The sequence below is a fragment of the Macaca fascicularis genome, chromosome 6 (assembly GCF_037993035.2).
Source record: "Macaca fascicularis isolate 582-1 chromosome 6, T2T-MFA8v1.1".
Classification (NCBI taxonomy): Eukaryota; Metazoa; Chordata; class Mammalia; order Primates; family Cercopithecidae; genus Macaca; species Macaca fascicularis.
The window spans coordinates 166,793,072-166,814,646 of record NC_088380.1 but is presented as its reverse complement, the minus strand read 5'-3'; the positions used below and the strand labels follow the sequence as shown (position 1 = coordinate 166,814,646).

At 39.4% G+C, this 21,575-nt stretch overlaps 1 protein-coding gene across 4 annotated transcripts in view; it reads right to left on the bottom strand.

Moving 5' to 3' along the window:
- TTC1 (tetratricopeptide repeat domain 1) overlaps positions 1 to 21,575 on the bottom strand; it is a 56,038-nt gene that overhangs the window by 22,347 nt on the left and 12,116 nt on the right. For all 4 annotated transcript variants that reach the window (XM_005558426.4, XM_073994694.1, XM_073994695.1 and 1 more), the window contains exons 3-5: positions 8,019 to 8,079; positions 6,428 to 6,540; positions 122 to 158 (exon numbers count right to left, since the gene is read on the bottom strand). In XM_005558426.4, the coding sequence (XP_005558483.2) occupies positions 122 to 158; positions 6,428 to 6,540; positions 8,019 to 8,079 (211 nt within the window). The remainder of the gene's footprint in view (positions 1 to 121; positions 159 to 6,427; positions 6,541 to 8,018; positions 8,080 to 21,575) is intronic.

The window sequence follows — 21,575 nt, the reverse complement described above, 5'->3', positions numbered from 1 at the left end:
CTACCTCTTGAAAGGCCCCAGAGGAAGGGTACACATGTACAAGCGCACACCTGACCCAAAGCCCCTCTGTCTGACATAATGCTCCTGTATGTTAACATGTAGTGAGATAACAAAGCCGTACCTTTGCTGCAGTCATTGATGGCCATTTCTTTCTTGTCCTAAAAAGAAAAATAGTATTAATATGTGTTGCCCTAGTTTTATCTTAATGGCCCAAAGGCTTAATGACATGATCTGATCACTAATAACTGCTTATGGAGATACAGAATGGTTTTCAAAGGAACTACGTAAAAACCTGAATGTTACTTCCAAGACAAAATTCAAAATTTACGTGGGGATGGCTCTGATCTGAAAGCCTCCTGGTAACACATTATTCAAGTCGCTTCTTTCTGAAAGTGTCTTTAAAGATTGTTCTAACTGACCTATTACATTTGCAAGACACTTTACATTAGAATGCTGACATTGAGAAACTCTGTGACCTAAATCAGAGCAAATGACTGACATGTGAATAACTGAATTACCCTCCTCTCTGGCTAGTGGTTATACTATCATACTCCAAAGTTGTATATTTCAGAAAGTATACAGATGCTCCATCTACAGACACACAGTGTGGCTTGTCATGTAGTCTCAGTTATAAACCTTAATTTATCCACTGATCAAACAAAAATACAAAACACTTAAACAAAGTATTTAACTAATTGAACTTTCTGAATCTAGAAGCATGACACAGCAGAAAGAACACTGGATGTCAAAGACTGAATTCTGGTCCTGGCTCTGACAATAACCTGCTCTTTAACACTGGCCATGCTATTTTCCTTCTCTAGGGCTCAGTTTGTCTCATTTAAAATAGGAGCAGCGTGGACTGGATGTTATATAAGACGTCTTGCAGTTCTAAAATGTCCATTTTCCTGAAATTAGGAATTTTTGTATTACAGAAATAAGTTATTTCAAATAAGTGTTCAATATTCTCACAATGCCTACTGTATGTAGCAAATACTAAATATTCTGCAGAATATTTCAGAGCAATGTCAGCCAAATTGTTGCAGGATTCAATCAAAAGCAGTTTCAGGGCTGGGTGTAGCGGCTCACATCTGCAATCCCAGCATTATGGAGGATCAAGGTGGGAGGATTACTAGAGGTCAGGAGTTCGAGACCTGGCCAACATGGTGAAATCCTGTCTCTACTAAGAATACAAAAATCAGCCAGGCGTGGTGGCGGGTGCCTGTGATCCCAGCTACTTGGGAGGCTGAGGCAGGAGAATTGCTTGAAATCAGGAGGTGGAGATTGCAGTGAGCCGAGTTCACGCCACTGCACTCAAGCCTGGGCAACAAAGCAAGACTCCGTTTCAGAAAATAAAAAGAAGTTTCAGGATGAAGAGTGACGACTTAATGAGTGTGGGGTATCCTTTTAGGATGATGGAAAAGTTCTGGAACTAGATAGTGGTGTTGGCTATATAACACTGTGAAGGTATTTTAATACACTGAATTGTATACAGTCGTGCACTGTATAATGACATTTCAATCAATGATAGATTGTGTATAACGGAGCTGAAAAATTCCTATCACCTAATGACACAGTAGCCATCATAACATCATGGCATAACTTACTACTCAGATGTTGGTGTGATGCCAAACAAACCTACTGTACTGCAAGTCATGTGAAAGTATAACACAGGCTGGGCATGGTAGCTCATGCCTGTAATCTCAGAACTTTGGGAGGTCAAGGTGGGTGGATCACCTGAGGTTGGGAGTTCGAGACCAGCCTGGCTAACATGGTGAAACCCATCTCTATAAAAAATACAAAAAAATTAGCTGGGCATGGTGGTGCACACCTGTAATCCCAGCTACTTGAGAGGCTGAGGCAGGAGAATCGCTTGAACCCGGGAGGCAGAGGTTGCAGTGAGCTGAGATAGCACCACTGCACTACAGCCTAGGCAACAGAGTGAGACTCCATCTCCAAAAAAAAAAGAAAGCATAACATATACGTAACACTTGATAAAAAATGGCTGTTACTGGTTTATGTATTTACTATACACTACTTTTTATTATGTTAAGAGTGCACTCCTTCCACTAAAACAAAAAGTTTACCATCAAACAGCCTCAGACAGGTCCTACAGGAAGTATGGAAGTATTCCAGAAGAGGGCACTGTTATCATAGGAGATGACAGTTTCATGTATGTGCCGCTCTTGAGGACCCTCCAGTGGGACTAGATGTGGAGTGGAAGACAGTGATACTGATGCTCCTGGTCCTGTGTAGGCCTAGGCTACTGTGTGTATTGGCATCCTAGTTTTCAACAGAAAAGTTTAAAAAGTGAAAAACAAAAAAAACCAGAAAAAACAAACCACTATTTAATAGAAAAAAGTATATAGAATAAGTATATAGCTGGGCATGGTGGCTCACGCCTATAATCTTAGTGACTCGGGAGGCTGAAGCAGGAGGACCACTTGAGGCCAGGAGTTCAATACTAATCTGTGAAACACAACAAGACCCCATTTCTTAAAAAATTTTAAAAAAAATTAAAAGAAAACCAAACAAAATTAGCTGGGCGTGGTAGTGCAGGTCTGTAGTCCCAGCTACTTGGGAGGCTGAAGTGGGAGGATTGCGTGAGTCCAGGAGTTCAAGGCTGTAGTGAGCGATGACAATGCCATTGCACTCAAGCCCTGGCAAAAGAGCAAGATACTGCCCCGGCTCAGAAAATAAGGATATAAAGAAAATATTTTTGTAGTTGTACAACATGTTTATGTTTTAGGCTATTACAAAAGAGTTTAAAAGAATTTAAAAGTTGATAAAGAAAACAAGGCACAGTAAACCAAGGTGAATTTATTAAAGAAAAATAAAATAAATTTAGTGAAGCCTAAATGTAACATATTTATGAAGTCTACAATAGTGTAATGTCCTAGGCCTTCACATTCACTCACCACTCACTCACTGACTCACCTAGAGCAATTTTTAGTCCTGCAAGCTCCATTCATGGTATTTACGGTATATGTATGTGTGTGTGTACACATATGTGTGTGTGTGTATATATCTATATATACAGATGCACCATTTGAAAAATATCTTATACTGCATTTGTACTGCACTTTTTCTGTTTAGATACTCAAATACTTACCATTGTGTTCCAACTGCCTACAGTACTCAGTGCGGAAACATACTGTACAGGTTTGTAGCCTAGGAGCAATAGGCTATGCCATATAGCTTAGGTGTGTAGTAGACCATACCATCTGGATTTGTGTAAGTATATGATGTTCGCACAATGATGAACTCACCTAATAACACATTTCTCAGAATGTATGCCTGTTGTTAAGTGACTCACGACTGTACTTTAAAATGGCCAACTTTATGTTATCTGTATCTTACCACAATATACAAAACAAAAAAGGTTTCAGGGTCATCTGGGACCTTTTTTATTTCTCTTCCAATGTTCAGCATACCAATTCAAGTATTGAAAACTCTAAGAAGTCCTTTAAAGAAATCTGTATAACTTTATATGTCAGTATTTCTCCAACTTATCACATTTCTGTAAGTCAAAGACACATAATTTCACAGTTTCTGAAATAGAAATAAATCTTTACAATTTATGTGTACAGCTGTTGTGGTGATATTCTTTGTGTGCCCAGAAGTGATTATTAAGCTGTAGTGCATCTTATCCACTGTCCTCTTCAAACCAAGGAATTACGGAATTTTCTTGCAGAAACTTTTGCTTGAGGCTCATAGTCTACTAATACCTCAGAAGACCCAGGTGTTGTCTACTGCTTACAATGGTAGTCCCCAAAGTGGAGTGTGTGAAAAAAACAAATCACAACTTTACCATTCTTTCATAATTTTTATATATAGGTAGCTATCTATATAAAACAATATACATAATACATAAGGACAAAAATGTACACAATATATAAGGAGAAACAAATCTAACTATACATATAAAACAATGTATATAATATATAAGGACAGTAGTTAAAAAAAGAAAAAGAGAACCTATTCTTTTAGGGCTCTGCTCTTGTGTAGCTAGCAAGACCTAGAGCTGAAACTCTGCCCTAACTCCAGGTTACCTTTTCTCTCTCCAGATATGAAATGTGAAGTGTGGCCAGGGGCACTAAGTCAGGGATGCTAAGCTTGCAAACCTGCCTTTCAGAAATTCTTCGTCTTTACCTCTTAAAGCAGTTAAACCATCATTTCCTTGAAAAACTTAGAACATGCTCCTTAAATTGTGTCAGGGCACTAATCCTAGAAGTTATCAAGTCTCTCACTTTAGAGTCTTCATAAAGTATTAAAAATGCAACTTAAGGCCAGCACGGCGGCTCATGCCTTTCTAGCACTTTGGGAAGCTAAGGTGGGCGGATCATGAGGTCAGGAGTTCGAGACCAGCTTGACCGACATGGTGAAACCCCGTCTCTACTAAAAATACAAAAATTATCCAGGTGTGGTGGCAGGCACCTGTAATTCCAGCTACTTAGGAGGCTGAGGCGGGAGAATCGCTTGAACACAGGAGGCAGAGGTTGCAATGAGCTGGGATCATGCCACTGCACGCAAGCCTGGGTGACAGAGCGAGACTCCAATCTCATTAAAAAAAAAAAAAAAAAAAAAAGAATGCAACTTAAAAGAACAGAAAACTTCACCAACAAAACTATTCTTTGAACAGGAAGCAATCATAGAGCAATGCTCTTTTGAGTTTTCCTCAGATGTGACAGACAAACTACTAGCAAGACCATATATTTTCTTAACTCAAGAACCAGACTATTTATGCCAGCCCAAACCTAGAAATATCAATAACTTGGGCAACTGTGGAAACAAAGAATCCCAAATCCCAGGAACCAACTGGGTATGGTGCATTTCCCCTGATACTGAAGGCGCATCCTTGATCCTATTTCACAATGACAATGTCCAGTCTAAGAATGTGGCAAAATGGAGAAGCAAATCCAAAAGATGAGAATTTTCCAGGTAGGTGTAAAAACTGTTAGATGTTAATTCTGATTGCTGGTGGGATACATTAAAGAATATTGTTTTAAATAAACTTAAACCAATTGTTTTGTTTTCTCTGATACAAAATGTTGGTTTGTATACTCTAAAATTATTTCTTCTCTCATGCCACATGAAATAGTCCAAAAACACTCCGCTTTGTTGAATCCTATACAAGTTCCGGTAAAAAAACCCGTAACCTTTCTGCATGTCCAAGCATTCAAGCACACACCCCCATCCCTGCCCTGGGGCCTTTCAAAAACAAACAAACAAACAAAAAAACCTTGTCACCTAAAGTGACTGTAGTAGAGGCATTTGAGAATTTCAGACAGTATCCAAACAGATATCTGATCTAAACAAATGAAAAAACTGCCACTCCCAATCTTGAGTCAGCATCATGGTTGCTTAAAGCTATGTTAAATAACCTATCCTTTGCACTCTGAATGTAAGTAGCCATAGTTTTAAAAGTGGTATTGTTTAAAAAAAAAAACAAACCACTCCCATTTCAATCCAACGATTATGAAGACTAAATAGGAAAATCAGACAAATCAGAAACAAATCTAACTTATTTTTTGAGACGGAGTTTCACTCTTGTCGCCCAGGCTGGAGTGCAGTGCACTGCAACCTCCGCCTCTAGGGTTCAAGAGATTCTCCTGCCTCAGCTTCCTGAGTAGATGGGATTACAGGCTCACCACCATGCCTGGCTAATTTTTGTATTTTTAGTAGAGATGGGGTTTGACCATGTTGGTCAGGCTGGTCTCGAACTCCTGACCTTACGTGATTCGCCCGCCTCGGCCTCCCAAAGTGCTGGAATTACAAGCATGAGCCACTGTGCCTGGCCCAAATCTAACTTTTAATACCATCACGGTATAAAACAAATATATTTGTACTCTCACTTATTCCACACTCACCTTGTTATACTAGGTTCTCAATCCTTTGGAAATACAAAATGTCTTTAAAGTTCCTTGACACCTATTTTGCATTTAGGGGTACCTTTTATCCCAACTGTTGGAGATTTCTCCAAGTGTCCATACTTTGAACAGAAAAGTCAGAATCCTAGGAATAACCATCTTTAAAGATGCTTTAAAGCCCAGAGTTTTCACTGGTGTTTCCCTGTGCCTTTGCATGTTTATCTAGAATTCCAGAGGCCTAAAATAAGGATCTAGAGCTATTCTAGGACATGCACTGCTTGGTTCACTGCTTCATTAACCTGCCCTAGTTTAGCAAAAAACTTGCCAGGCCTCCTTCCATGAAAGTATTCACTCAGCTACTTTAACGGGGAATGTTAACAGTAATCTCACTCAAGTTTTTCAAAAGATTTTCTATTCTCCCTGTGGCCTTTACATCAGGAACATATATGGGCAGGAAAAGGGAGGCAGCAACCTCTATGCTAGTTTTTGGAGAGAAACTATGGTATGAAAAGACTGCAAGTCCATGTGCTTTTTAAAAAGAAAAGGTCAAAGATACATACCTGTTTCATCCTTGCTGCAGCTCTATTTGAAAACAGAATCGACCTCTCCTTTTGGAAGCAGCATGGGCACATTTCAAGGGCTCGACTGTAAGAACTTTCAGCTTCTATATAATCTGAGGATGATAAGATAAAGGATGAGTGGTCATTATGATTTTATTCCTGATACTACTATATTCCGCAGGATCTCAGAAGCACTGTTTTCCATTCATAGGATGAAGGTTTCGAGTTAAAAGATGGTCATAGTCTATTAAGTCCGGGGCAGTAAAAATCACTTCCTCCTTTCTTCTCTCTTTAAAGGAACAGTGCTCACTTGTGCCAACCTCACAGACTGTGCTTGGTGAACTGACAGCTGAACATGCTGTCAGCGACAAGCCCTCAATACTCAGGAGTCCTGGCATTCCCTCAATATTCAGTTTTCATTTGGCTGGGCAATTCAGAAAGGAGTTTTCAAAGGAGGTTAGAGAACTAGAGAGAGGAAAGAGACTAAACTCTGGGATCCATGGCCTGAGATAAAGAAAAAAAGTATATTTGTTTTAATTAAATCTGTTGTGCTTTCATACAGTCAACCTGGCTAAAACGGCATCTGTGAAATGTTTGAAGAGAGACATTTGATAGAGCTAAAAGGAACAATGTAAAAATCAATATTTAAATCAAGACCTTAAAAGAGAAAATGGCGAAAAAGAGAATTATGGTCAGGATACTAACAGAAAATTGCCTATGTACTCCTTTCTCAGGTTTGAAATATTTAATATTAACATACAAAAAATATGCTTTCAAAATTAGAAGTATTTATTCTATTAGAAAAAAATATTAATGATTACTAAACCAGGAAATAGAAGAAAAAAAATTAAAATCTGAAATCAGATAATAGGGTAACTTTTGGGGAAAAAAAGAAAAAAATAAAAAACCTGAAAATAACTGGGGAAAAATCTTAACACACCTAGATTTCTGATGGATATATACTTTGAGATGTGACAGAAGACTTTTGCTCTAAGATCAACTAGTTACCCCAAATTATCAGAATGAACCCCACCAACTTATTTCTAAGCAAATGTAGAAAATGCAGGACATGAAGAATCTCTCTACTTAAGGCATCCAAAGAAAATGGCACATGAAAGAGCAACCCTTCTGACGCAGTTTGGAGAATTTAAAAAAAGCAAGCAAGCAGGAGCAACCAAAGGACAGGCAGCCCTAGGCCGTACCAGAGCAGTCAGGCCTGCTTTTACAGCCCCACAGCAGGTGAGGAGCGGGGACTCTGCTTTTACAGCAATGCAGCACATAACCTTTTAACATTCCAGGTTAGTGTTTTCCAAAGCATGAGCTCAAGAGTTTCACCCTTGATTCCAGATTAACGGATAGTGGATTACAGAAGGACCATGCATGTGCCAAGAGACAAATGGTAACTTGTCACCATCAGATGAATAATTTGGCCTGGTTAAAAATCCAAAATGCCAAGGTACTGGGAAGGAACACTGTATTGTGAAGTTTGGTTTTGGGGTTTCTTCAAATGTTCTTTGGGATTTCTTCACAGACTCTATAACAGGATGAGGAGTCAAGATGACCAGATTATCAGTGCTGAAAGTTATCTTACCTCCTTTCTTAAACTGTTCATTTCCCTCCTCCTTTAGTCTAGTGCTCTCTTCTCTTCTTTTCTGAAAGAGATCGGAGAATTACATAATTTCTCACAATAGTATTATAAGTGAACAAAAAGGTGAGCTTTCTTTACACACAAGCCTATTTAATAGGCAACAGTCTGACTTTTGAGAACTGGATCGGTTTCACTAAAACCTTGTACAGTGTTAGAGGAAAAAAAAACACATGACCATCAATTTCATTCTTGATGTTTAAAACAAAAAAACGTAGGTTTTCTTGGCATGTCCCTTGCTTTCTATGTTTCTGGCTTTTGCACGGAATGATAATTATAGTATCACTTAATTTCTACTTACTCAGAAATGAAACTAAATAACATACCCACTGGTGTATATACCAGTGTAAATTCAAATTCTAGCTTCCAGTACTTACTAGTTATGTGACCTTGGACAAGTTTCAGAATCTTTCTGAGCCTTAGTCTCTTCATTTAAAAAATGAAGCCTTAATAGTATTATGGACTACTGTTTAATGGATTAATGTAATAATATATGTAAAGCTGCTCATACAGTGACTAGCAAATAAGGGCTCAATAAAAAATAAGCTATTATTTTCTGTGAAATAAGTACTTTAATCCTTATAGATATAAGAACCCTTCATGGTTTGTGTCATGAAGGAGACACAGTATGCTAGGAGAGCACATTCGCGGGGACAAGCCATGTCTGTAGGGTTAGGGCAGTATACTGTTAGCAGGTTAACACAGGAAAATGTGAAGAAACCTAAATAAATTAGTCTGTCTTTTCTTAGCTTATTCAAACAACACAGAAACTCACACAGATGGCCAAAAACTCATCATATACAAAGGCTGAGAGAATATTTTCCTGCAAAGCCAAGTAGGCGCATGCTGAGCGTGTGCACTTTCTTCTGGAACATCTTAACAATATAACTGGCACAAGCCAAACCAGAAGAGTCTGCCTGCCTGCCACCTTTTGACAGTGCTTTAAAATAAAAACAACAAAACCCCCAAAAACAGAGAATCCTCCCAAAGTCCCCTCTTTTTATTTTTTAAAGAGATAGGGTCTCGCTATGTTGCCCAGGCTAGAGTGCAGTGGCTATTCACAGATGTGATCAACACACACTATAACCTTGAACTCTTGGGCTCAAGTGATCCTCCTGCCTCAGCTTCCTGAGTAGGTGGGACTATAGGTGCACACCACTGTGCTGAGTTCTATCTTCCTTCTTGAAGCTTCTGACTAAGTAATCTCAAAGGGAGGAAATACAGTGAGCAGGGTATTTCATGCACAAGAGAAGCCTGGAACCTAAACAACTGGTCTTTTTAGCATTAGGAACTGATATGGTCTGTGTCCCTACCCAAATATCCCCACGGGTCGAGGGATGGACCCTGGATCATGGCGGGGTTCTCCCATGTTGTTCGCATGATAGTGAGTTCACTCTCATGAGAACTGATTTTTCAAGTGCCACACTTTAAAACCATCAGCTTCCCCTTCACTTTCCTCCATGATTGTAAGTTTCCTGAGGCCTTTGCAGTCATGTGGAACTGTGAGTCAATTCAACCTCTTTTGTTTATAAATCACCCAGTCTCAGGCAATTCTTAATAGCAGTGTGAAAACGGACTAATATAGGAACCAAAGTAAAAATATTCTTTCTCTGGAAAAGATTTGTCAATATGCTATTGATGAGACTGGGTATTTCCCAAATGTCTTCTTATTACACTGCGGATTAAACACAGCACTTGACGAATCTCAATGAAGAAACTAAAAGGTAAGTATAGAGTGAATCTAATTTTTATGGTACGTACTATGTGCCAGACACATAGCAGATACACATAAAAATTCATTTTAAGATATAATGTATCTGAGGGAAGGGCTATTCTAAAGGAATTCAGAAAAAAATAAAATATAAGAACATGGCCATATTTACCTAGTACTACCCATAAGAAAGATGCTTGGATTGTAATGATCTCTACTGTATTGATTAGGGTTATTGGATGCAAGCAAAAGACTATCTTAAGCAAAAAACTTTAGGGGGCAGGCTCACTGGAAAGACATCAGCGCTCACAGAATCAATGGGAAGCTTAAAGAATGGGCTTAGAAAGCAGGTAGAGCTCGGCTGGGCATGGTGGCTCACGCCTGTAATTCCAGTACTTTGGGAGGCTAGGGCAGATCATGAGGTCAAGAGATCGAGACCATTCTGACCAACATGGTGAAACCCCGTCTCTACTAAAAATACCAAAAAAAAAAAAAAAAAAAAAAGCAGCTGGATGTGGTGGCGCATGCCTGTAGTCCCAGCTACTCAGGAGCTGAGGCAGGAGAATTGCTTGAACCTGGGAGGCGGACGTTGGAGTGAGCTAAAGTCGTGCCACTGCACTCCAGCCTGGCGACAGAGTAAGACTCGTCTCAAAAAAAAAAAAAAAAAGAAAGCAAGTAGAACTCAAGAAGGCTCTGTCAAGAAGCAGAAGCAGAATGCATGAGTGTCTTTTAGTGAAAGACTTGCCAGGACAGGGCTGCGATGGTAGCAAATCAACTCTAACCATTCCATTTTCTTTGCTTCACTCAATCTAGATTCAAGGTCTTGGTCAGAAGCATCTAATATACGAAGCATCGATCACAAGCCTTGGTTGTCAGAGCATGAAGTGAGAGACATGGGGTACTGCCACTCAATAAGATCACAACACAAGAGAATTCCTCCAAATAGGAAGGGGTATTGGATGCTGGTGAGCGAAGACAACATAACAAATTCAGTTAACAGTTATTTAAGAAACAAATTCTTCATAGAGGGGTTAAATCATCAAGTTACTAGAGCTTAATGCCCATCCTTTAGGAGTTTTCAATTTCTTTAGCATTAACTGTAAATCTTAAGCTACTTTCTGATCTATAATCTTCTCTTCAGAGCCAACTCATTAGGAATCTTCTATGAACACAGATGAATCAATCAGACTGCCAGATCAGGCTCTTGTGAAGTAAGCGTGTAGTATGTGTATTCATGTTTTAGGAGACCAATCATTCTTTGGGAAATTTATAACATCAAGTTCCCAATGGGCAAAGCCAAGACCCAAGTATTCAGAAAGGAATTAGTGCTGAGGGCCAGCCGGAGCAGCCAGCTTGAGAAATACTCACCGTGTCTTTATTTTTATTTTCAGAGACAGGGTCTCCTTCTGTTGTCCAGGCTGGAGTGCAGTGGCACCATAAGAGTTTACTGTAACCTTGAACTCCTGGGCTCAAGCAATCCTTCTGAGTAGCTGGGACTATAAGCAAGCACCACTGCCTGCCCCTAGGCAATTTTTTTCTGTTTTTAGTAGAGATGGGGTCTCACTGTGTTGGCCAGGTTGGTCTTAAACTCCTGGGCTCAAGCAGTCTTCTCACATCAGCCTCCCAGTGTGTTGGGATTATAGGTGTGAGCCAGTGTGCCCAGCCCTCATCTTGTCTTTCTAACTTGAAGGACTGAAAGTTGACCTAGCCAAGCGAAAGGCTCCAGAATGTAATTCTGAGGTTATTATTATTATTATTTTTTGAGACAGACTCTCACTCCATCACCCAGTCTAGAGTGCAGTGGTGTGATCTTGGCTCACTGCAACCTCCACCTCCCAGGTTCAAGTGATTCTCGTGCCTCAGCCTCCTGAGTAGCTGAGTTTACAGGCATGCGCTACCACACCTGCCTAATTTTTTGTATTTTTAGTAGAGATGGGGTTTCACCATGTTGCCCAGGCTGGTCTTAAACTCCAGGCCTCAAATGACTTGCCTGCCTTGGCCTCCCAAAGTTCCAGGATTATAGGTGTGAGCTGAGGTCAATTACTCTAAGTAAGGTATCCCATTGTTTCAACTGATAACTCATAACCCAATGGCCCACTGAGTAGTAAACACTGAAAAAGAACTGCTGCTTCCCTCTCCACAGACTGTGCAAATTAAGAGTAATGCAATTATCAGTATCATGCTGAACATCTCCTTGGAAACAGCTAAAAATAGCACTTTGAGGAGCAAGTTGAACTATTTCCCAGCTGTGCCGAGACTGAATTGATGATCCCAGTACAAAGACTGGAGTTTTTTTCTGCTGAATATATTCTTTCTCCAAAGGATGACAGGCATATAGTACAATATTACTGGAATCCGAGGATAGATATGATAAATAGTGTACGGGTCTTCCTTAGCGTGCTAGGTGCCAGAAGCACTCACACATACGTGAGCCGGCAGTGCTGATATTCTGCAGCACTATCAGGGGAGTCTTTCCAGGTTCTGTTCTATGAACAGAAGCTTCTAATGTGGTTAAAGCCCTTACATACCTCCACAATGCCTCTTAACACATTCCAGAGAGGCCTCACAGGGAAATATCTGATCTTGAATTATACTTTTATAGAAATGGAAACCAAAGAAATTTTATAAGGCCCTTTACTCAGTACTTTCTTCTCCATCACTGAAAACTTAGGGGGAAATAGTGACATTATCCTGTATTGTAAATGATCACAGGAACTGCCAAGGAAAGTCCCAAACAGACAATGCTCTCAATGAATGGAGCTTATTTGAAAAGTTACTACCACAACTGTAAACTTCTCAACTTGGTATTCAAAATTCATTACAACCTACACCAGTACAGCGCTTCACTGCTGAAAATCTGCTGTCACATACATTAGCTCATTTGTTTTTCAAGATAATTTTGAGAGGTGGACATAGAAGTCTTGACTCATTTTACAGATGAGAAAAATCAAGGTTCAGAAATCTCTTGTTCACACTGCATCAAGCTTCTGTTCCAACCAACTCAACCTATGCAACACAAGTCCTCTTTGCTAGACAGTCTGATCTCACTATTGTCTCTCAAAGCTTACCATGGTTTTCCCTCATCCCATTTGTTTGCTTATGTGTCCCCCATGTCCTTCCATGGAGTATCTCTTTCATATTCTCCTCCCAACTCTCTCACACCAAATTTTCTGTAGTTTTCAGTCTCGTACAAACCATAGCTCCTCCCTGGGGCCACCTTTTACTTCTTTTCCCACATTATCTTTCTTTGAATGCAGACTATACACACTGCTTTTAATTTTGTAATTCAATTCTGCCTTAGAGATTGTTTTAAATTATGAACACAACAAAAGCACTGCAAAAAATCTGGAGTGTTACTTAATGCTTAAATGGTTTCATGTGTTGTAGAAGCTTTTTGGCCCTCAGACCTGGGCAGAAGAGTCTCTCGTCAAGGGCCCCCTCTTGTGGGCCCCACCCATATCCCATACGGCCCTTTTAAACTATGCTCCAGGTAACTGAGTTCTCTAGGATTTCAAGTTCAAGCCTCCCTAGCCCACTTCCAGAATCTGCGTGGGTATTTTACCTGGGTTTATTTAACTTTGTTGCAGGTTTACGTAATATTCTGGGTGTAGTATTCTGTACTTTGCCTACCCTAGATCTGGCCATATCTCCAAGAAGTCCTAGGTCAATTTTTACTTACTTACTTACTTATTTAAAGGCAGGGTCTCGCTTTGCCACCCAGGCTAAAGAGATCATGGCTCACTGCAGCCTCAACCTCCTGGGCTCAAGCAATCCTCCCACCTCAGTTTCCTCAGGATCTGGGACCATAGGTGCATACCACCACGTCTGGCTTTTTTTTTTTTTTTTTTTTTTTGTAGAGATGGCGGGTGGGGGGTCTCACTATGTTGCCTAGACTGGTCTTAAACTCCTGGGCTCAAGTGATCCTCCCACCAGAGCCTTACAAGGTGCTGAGATTACAGGTGTGAGTCACCCCATTCAGCTGAGTGCTGGATTCTTTTAGTGTGGAACAGTGTTTAGAAACAAAGATCTGGTGTCAGTGTGTTCACTGTTACCAGGGTGTTACTGCTTTTAGGCCCTCTCAGTGAAGAAACCCAGGAAATACATCTTAAACAAAATGAAACCCTTATGAGTCCAAAGAACACATACAAGTGAAATCCAACAACACAGGGTTCTTCCTCACATTCCTCCACAGTGAAAACTCTGGTTCTCAGAAGAGTGACTTTATTAATTTGCTCTATCCCACAATAAACAAGAGTTCCAAAATTACTATACAAATATCATTACCAACAATGAACCTACTATGTAAAGTTCAAGGTTTTGTTGCAGTCAGAGTCTGTGTCCAAAGTTAATGGAATTATCTTTTCTATATAATCAATTCATGATTGTTATGTAATTTGTTTCTGTTTACAGTCAATTTTAAGGCTTGTTTTTTTTTCTCATCCTTTCTGATTTAATTTTATTTTTTGAAAATAAAAAAAAATTATTTACACAGTTCAAAAATAGGTGGAATTTCTGATGTGGTGAAGTAAGGAGGTTGTCAAAATCCTTTTCCTTAAAGCCAACTGTAAAACTGGACAGGCCAGGGGCAGTAGCTCACACCTGTAATCCCAGTACTTTGGGAGGTCAAGGTGGGTGAACTGCCCGAATCAGGAGTTTGGACCATTCTGGGCAACATGGTGAAACCCTGTTTCTAGCAAAAAGCCAAAAAAGTTAGCCATGTGTGGTGGTGCGCACCTGTGGTTTCAGCTACTCTGGAGGCTGAGGTGGGAGGATCGCCTGAGCCCAGGAAGTTGAGGCCATGATTGTGCCACTGCACTACAGCCTAGGCCAGAGAGTGTGGCTTTGCTTCAAAAAATAAAAAGAATAAGTAAACTTGAAATTGTATTGGAAGAAATTATCCAAGCTGAAGAATGAAAACAAAAGACTGAAGAAAAATGAACAGGACCCTCTTGACATGAATGGAAGACCCAGAAGAAGGGAAGAAAGAGAACAGAACAAATGTTTGAAGAAATAAAGGCTGATAACTTTAAAATTTTGATGAAAAATGTTAATCTAAAGATCCAAGAAGCTCATCTCAGTGAACCTCAAGTAGACTAGAAAGATCTACATCTGAGGACACCACTGTGTCAAGAGTGATGAGAGATAAAGAGAAAATAAAGCCACAAGAGAAAAATGATAAAAGACAACAAGACTATTAATTTCTGACATCTCACCAGAAACAGTGGAGGGCAGAAGGCAGTGTAATGATATATTTAAAATGGTGAACCAGAAAAATTTTCAAGACAGATTATACATTTAACAAAACTACCTCAAGATGAAGGCAAAATAAAGACTTTCACAATGAACAAAGGGAATTTACTGCTGTGAAACCTGCCTCACAAAACATATTAAAGTCCTTCAGGCTGGAGGAAATGACAGTAGATGGTCACTCAAAACCACAGGAGGAAATGAAGAACACCAGAAATGGTAAGCAGATATAAGACTCTAATGTTATTTTCTCTCTTCTTTAATTTCTTTAAAAGACAAAAGATTATAAAATGACACTCAGTGGTTAGGTTTACAACATATATTGATATAATGTACATGACAATGATAGTTCAAAGTGGAGGACAGGAAATGGAGCTATGCTAAAGCAAAGCTTCTATCAATACAGTTCACTGAAAATAAGTAGTATTAAACTAAAGTAGGGCTGGGCACAGTGGCTCCCGCCAGTAATCTCAGCACTTTGGGAGGCCAAGGCAGGTGGATCGCTTGAACTCAGGAGTGTGAGAACAGTTTAGGCAACGGCAAAACTCCATCTCTACAAAAAATACAAAAATTAGCTGGGCATGGTGGTGTGCACCTGTAGTCCAGATACTCAGGAGGCTGAGGTGGGAGGATCACTTGAGCCCAGGGAGGTGGAGGCCACAGTGATCCATGATTGCGGCCACTGTACTCCAGCCTGGGCAACAGAGTGAGACCCTGTCTCAAAAACAAAAACAAAAACAAAAACAAAAAAATTCCGGAAAACTAAAGTAGACTATAAAAAGATGTGCATTACAATTCCTACAGCAACCATTAAGAAAATAGCTAAAAGTAAACAGTTAATAAAATCCAAAGTATTATAATAGCATGCACAAAATATTATCTAATACAAAAAGAGGCAGTAAAAAAGAAACAGGAATAAAGAATACATGAGACTTGTAAAAGACAAATGACTAATGTAAATCCAACCATATAAATAAGCAGATTAAATATGAATGGACTAAACAACTCAAAGAGCAGAGATTATCACACTGGATTTAACAAGATTCAATCATATGCTGACTATAAGATGCATACTTTACATTCAAAGACATATACAGTTTGAAAGTAAAAGTATAAAAAAAGATACTGTGTAAACAGCAACCTTAAGAGAAGTAGCTGAAGTGCTATCAGACAGAATAGGTTTTAAGACAAGATATATTACTGGAGACCAAAAAAGGGGATATTTCATAATGGTAAAAAGGTCAACAAATTGGGAAAATATAACAATTATAGGTGTATATGTATCTAACAGCAGAACCATAAAAACATAAAGGAAAAACTGAATTCAGAGGAGAAACAGACAATCCAACACTAGTTGAAGATTTCAATACCCCAATATCAGAAACTGCTAAAACAACCAGAGGTACAATACACATGGAAAAACATACAGAAATGTACCACTTAGTACACTGTTGCAAAATATACATTCACAAAACTACTATACAAATTAAGATAGAGAGCACTGCCAGAACCTCAGAAGCTTCCAGTGTACTCCTTTCTAAATTCTCTCACCCCGACATCCCTAGCCAAACAACTTTTCTTCATAACTTGAAGGAGTTAAATAATTGAGGCTGTCATACTTCTATAACATTGTGGAATGTACGCTTGCAACCTTTAGAAAACCAAGTATCTAAAAATGATTTTTAAGAGATCTTCTGTGTTCTATTCTAGACCTGAAATATTTTATGGTCTATGTTCATTGAATTTTGACTTAATAGCTATAGTTAATAGTTCCTGATTGCTCTTGTCTGCTGGTCATTTAATCCTTATGATCCCATTTTATGCCAAGTTAAATGATAGAGCTAGGACAGATGTAACATTTCCAAGTTAATGTTTTTAGGTGAGGTGGTGCACACCTTAGTCCCAAGTACTTGAGGGACTGAGGTGGGAGAATCGCTTGAGCCCAGGAGTTGCACTGGCAACGAAGCTAGACCCTGTCTTTTAAACAAAACAAAACAACAAAGTTCATGCTCTTAACCACAAGACCATACTGTCTTCCACAGGTGTGGAAATAAAGAATTGTTTGCAGGAAATAGAACTGAGTAACGCACAGAAACTGCTGCAAAAAGGTGAACACACAGAACTTATATGCTTCATAGTTCTAAAGAAAAAGTCACTTGTAATTCCCTTGGTGTCAAGAACTAGGGCATTTGAAAAGAGGATGACACTGCTCCAAAACATGTTATTTAGTTCCAGAGTTCTGATCTATAGTCATTTTGAGACCTATGTTAAAAATAAATCTCATTGGGTGTGGTAGCCCATACCTGTAATCTCAGCACTTTGGGAGGCCAAGGAGAGTGGACTGCTTGAGCTCAAGAGTTTGAGACCAGCGTGGGCAACATGGCAAAACCCCGTCTCTATTGAAAAACAAAAATTAGGCTGGGCGCAGTGGCTCACACCTGTAATCCCAGCACTTTGGGAGGCCAAGGCAGGTGGATCGCCTGAAGTCTGGAGTTTGAGACCAGCCTGGCCAACGTGGTCAAACCCCGTCTCTATAAAAAATATAAAAATTAGCCAGGTGCGGTGGCAGGTGCCTGTAATCCCAGCTACTTGGGAGGCTGAGGCAGGAGAATCACCTGAACCTGGGAGGCAGAGGTTGCAGTGGGCTGAGATTGCACCATTGCACTTCAGCTTGGGTGACACAGTAAGACTTCGTCTCAAAAACAAACAAAACAAAACAATAAATAAATAAAAACACAAAAATTAGCTGAGCATGGTGGCTCATGCCTGCAGTCCCAGCTACTCTGGAGACTGAGGTGGGAAGATCACTGGAGCCCAGGAAGTCAAGGCTACAGTGGAATTATGGAATCATGGTACTGCACTCCAGCCTGGGGGACAGAGCAAGACCTGGTCTCAAAAAACAAAGCAAAACAAAACAAAAACAAACCTTTTCCTCACTGAATCAAGGGCTTGGACCACAGGACTTAGGTTGTTCTATTATTATTATTATTATTATTATTATTATTATTAGTTTTGAGGTGCTAGGATCACTTGAGCACATGAGTTCAAGATCAACCTGGGCAACAAAGCAAAACCCCATGTCCTAAAAAAAAAAAAAAAAAAGAAAAAAAAAATTAGCTGGGTGTGACGGCAAGTGTCTGCAGTCCCAGCTATGAGGGAGGCTGTGGCAAGAGGATCACTTGAGTCCAGGAGTTTGAGGCTGCAGTAAGCTATGATCATGCCACTGTGCTCCAGCTTGGGCTATTCTAGTCTCTCTTAAAAAAAAAAAAAAAAAGAAAAAAAAAGAAAAAGGAACTATCATCAACTAGAGAAAACTAAGGCGACATGAAAACTAAATGCAATGGGTCCTGGAACAGAAAAGATGACGTTCATGGAAAATGTGATGAAATCTGAATAAGGTCTGTAGTTTATAGTGTTGTAATAATGTTTATTTCCTGGTTTTGATAACTGCACTATGGCTATGTAAGCTGTTAAAACTAGGGGAAGCTGGAATCTGTTTTTTGCTACTTTCTAAAAAATGTTATTTCAAAAATAAAAAGTTAAAATAGAACTCTCCACCTGGGAAATAATTTTTGTCTTTCAAGAGCTAAATGCAGCCTCCAGTAAGGACTTGAAACTCCTACCTCAGTAATGACAGTTTTTCAACATACTTAGGGCACATAATGTGCAGGCACTGCGCTAATGTACACAGCACAGAGAAGGCTCCACCCATTGCTCCCCGACACTTACATGCCAACCAGAGTATACTGACAAAACACGAAACTACCTAAAATAAAAAGGTAAGCATAGTTACATGTCTTCCTGGCTGAATTATAAGTTTCTTGACAGAGAAAACCATATTCTTCAAGAAAACTTCAGCCTGGGCAACATAGCAAGACTACGCCTCTACTAAAAATAAAAAAAAAATTAGCTGGGCGTGGTGGCTCATGCCTGTAGTCCCAGCTACTTGGGAAGTTGAGGCGGAAGGATCACTTGATCCCCGGAGGTTACAATGAGCCACGATTGCGTCACTGCACTCCAGCCTGGGCAAAAGAGCAAAACTCTATTTCAAAAAAAAATAAAAAAATAAAAAAAAAACAAAAAAAAACCCCAAAAACAAAAAAACAAACAAACCAATTTTGTCTTTTTTTTTTTTTTTTTTTAGACAGAGTTTTGCTCTTTTGCCCAGGGTGGAGTGCAATGATGCAATCTCAGTTCACTGCAACATCTGCTTATAGGGTTCAAGAGATTCTCCTGCCTCAGCCTCCTGAGTAGCTGGGATTACAGGCACATGCCACCACGCCCGGCTAATTTTTTTGTATTTTTAGTAGAGATGGGGTTTCACTTTGTTGGTCAGGCTGGTCTTGAACTTGGCCTCAGGTGATCTGCCCGCCTTGGCCTCCCAAAGTGTTGGGATTACAGGTGTGAGCCACCGCACCTGGCCAATTTTGTCTATTAATTGCAGGTACTAACAAATGTCTGCTGAATGAATAACTCAATTTCTAGAATTACCCTGAATCTATAGCATATGTGGGTTAATTTTCATTTAACTAACAAAGAAATAAGGGTGGAAACTATTACAAGTGTCCTTTCTGAATAAAATTAGCAAATCAAGGATATAAACATCATAAACTGCTTTGCATAAAGAAGATATTCTATAAAGAAGACAAATTACTTTAAATGCTAGTTAGGATGAAAAATGGTATACTAATATTACTAAGTGAAGACTCTTCCTGTAAAGCAAATATCCATGACTTGGCTATAATCTTACCTTGTCATTTCCTGTTTACTAACATAGTACTCCTATCTGCTTAGATTACCCAAATATGCCTGATTCCATGGCTGTGTAACTCATTCAATGAGCTAAAACTCATAATATTTAGTATGTAGCCAGACATTGTGCTAAGAGCTTCAAATGGATTGATTCACTTGCTTAAAATATTAGAAGTAGCTTGAATTTAATTTTTTAATGGACAACAAAACCACCACCCTTCAAAAAACCCAAAAATCCAAGCTAGAGAACTTCAACTGATATAATTTAAAATCCTGGGGTAGCAAGGCAAAATGCTAGAAAGTGCTCCTCTAGTCTCTTATAAATAAACCACTCTTCAACAGACTACAATGCAGTGGCTGAGTAGGGTATTTTACTTTAGGTCAGTGAATACAACATAAACACACTTGACTTGGAGCTTACAAGTGTATATCCCACCTATCATTATTAAATAGTAAAAGCTTGCATGAAATACATTTAAACAATAATCTCATATTTAAATAATCCTACGGTAAGCATGTGCTCAACAGACAAACGGATAAAACCAAGACTCTCACTCCAGCAAGCTTATGTCCATATTATAAATCAGCAGCTCTCTGCTGCCCTCTGCAGTTTTGTGAAGTAATTGCTACAAAATAAAACACACTTGACGCCAAGCACAGTACCCAAGAATCACAGTACCCAGAGATCAATCGCTGGAGTAAAAGAGAGAGTAAAGAGAGCTACATACTTGCTCAATTGCTGGAAAATGGAGGCAAATGCAACAAAACCTGCTTTAGTCTTATCTAGGTGGGATGAGAAAACTACACTTGGAATGCAAATATTGGAACAGCTAGGGACACCACTTCTACAAATTATTCTGAAGGGAATTCCTTATCATTAAAAAAATAAGCTTTTGGTTTTGTCTTCTTTGAAATCAGGTATCACTTGCTTTACATATATAAAGACATATCTGTTCTTTCCACGAGTCACCTTTACATGTCCTCTAGGCAGGCATGAGGGAAGAATCTTTAGATCTAAGCCACAGTTAGAACCTGCCTCTCAATAGGTATTATCCTTCTGAGGAAAAAATGACTGATCTATGAGGAATTAATCTTGGAAACAGTCCCTTGTTTCTTAAATCAGAAAATTCTATTTCCCAAAACACAATTTAATAGAAATAAATTTTCTGTCAGGACTGCTTAAATTCGGCCCAACAAGTTGTTTTTCGACCTTGATCAATGGATGTGGGTAAAAGAAAACCTCCCATTCAGTTCTTCCGACGTTGGATGCAGTCAATGCATGGGTTAGGTCAATACTTCTTGTTTTGGAAGCTTAGTCATCTGTGTCCATCTGGATCTGTTTCCCACGGGGTGGCCACAGTTCTTCCTATATTGAAATTACCTGGGAGGCTTGCTAACAAAGCAGATGCCTGGTTGTGGGTGTGTGGTATCAGACACTTCTCAGGCTTTGCATGGTTAATACATTTCCTGTGATGCTTAGGCACAACAAAGTCTGGAAACCACTGATCTACACAAAGTGACCTTTCTTAATAAACACAGGAAATACTGAATGCCATTTTAATTTTCTACCAGCAAATAATGTAAACATACCTCACTAACTTCCAAATATTTTAGAGCAGCGGTCCCTACCCTTCTTGGCACCAGGGACTGCTTTTGTGGGGGGCCATTTTTTCACGGACCAGGGTCGTGGGGGAGGGGGTGTTCATAATGATTCAAGCATATTACATTTTTTGTTTGTTTGTTTGTTTGTTTTTTTGAGACGGAGTCTCGCTGTGTCTCCCAGGCTGGAGTGC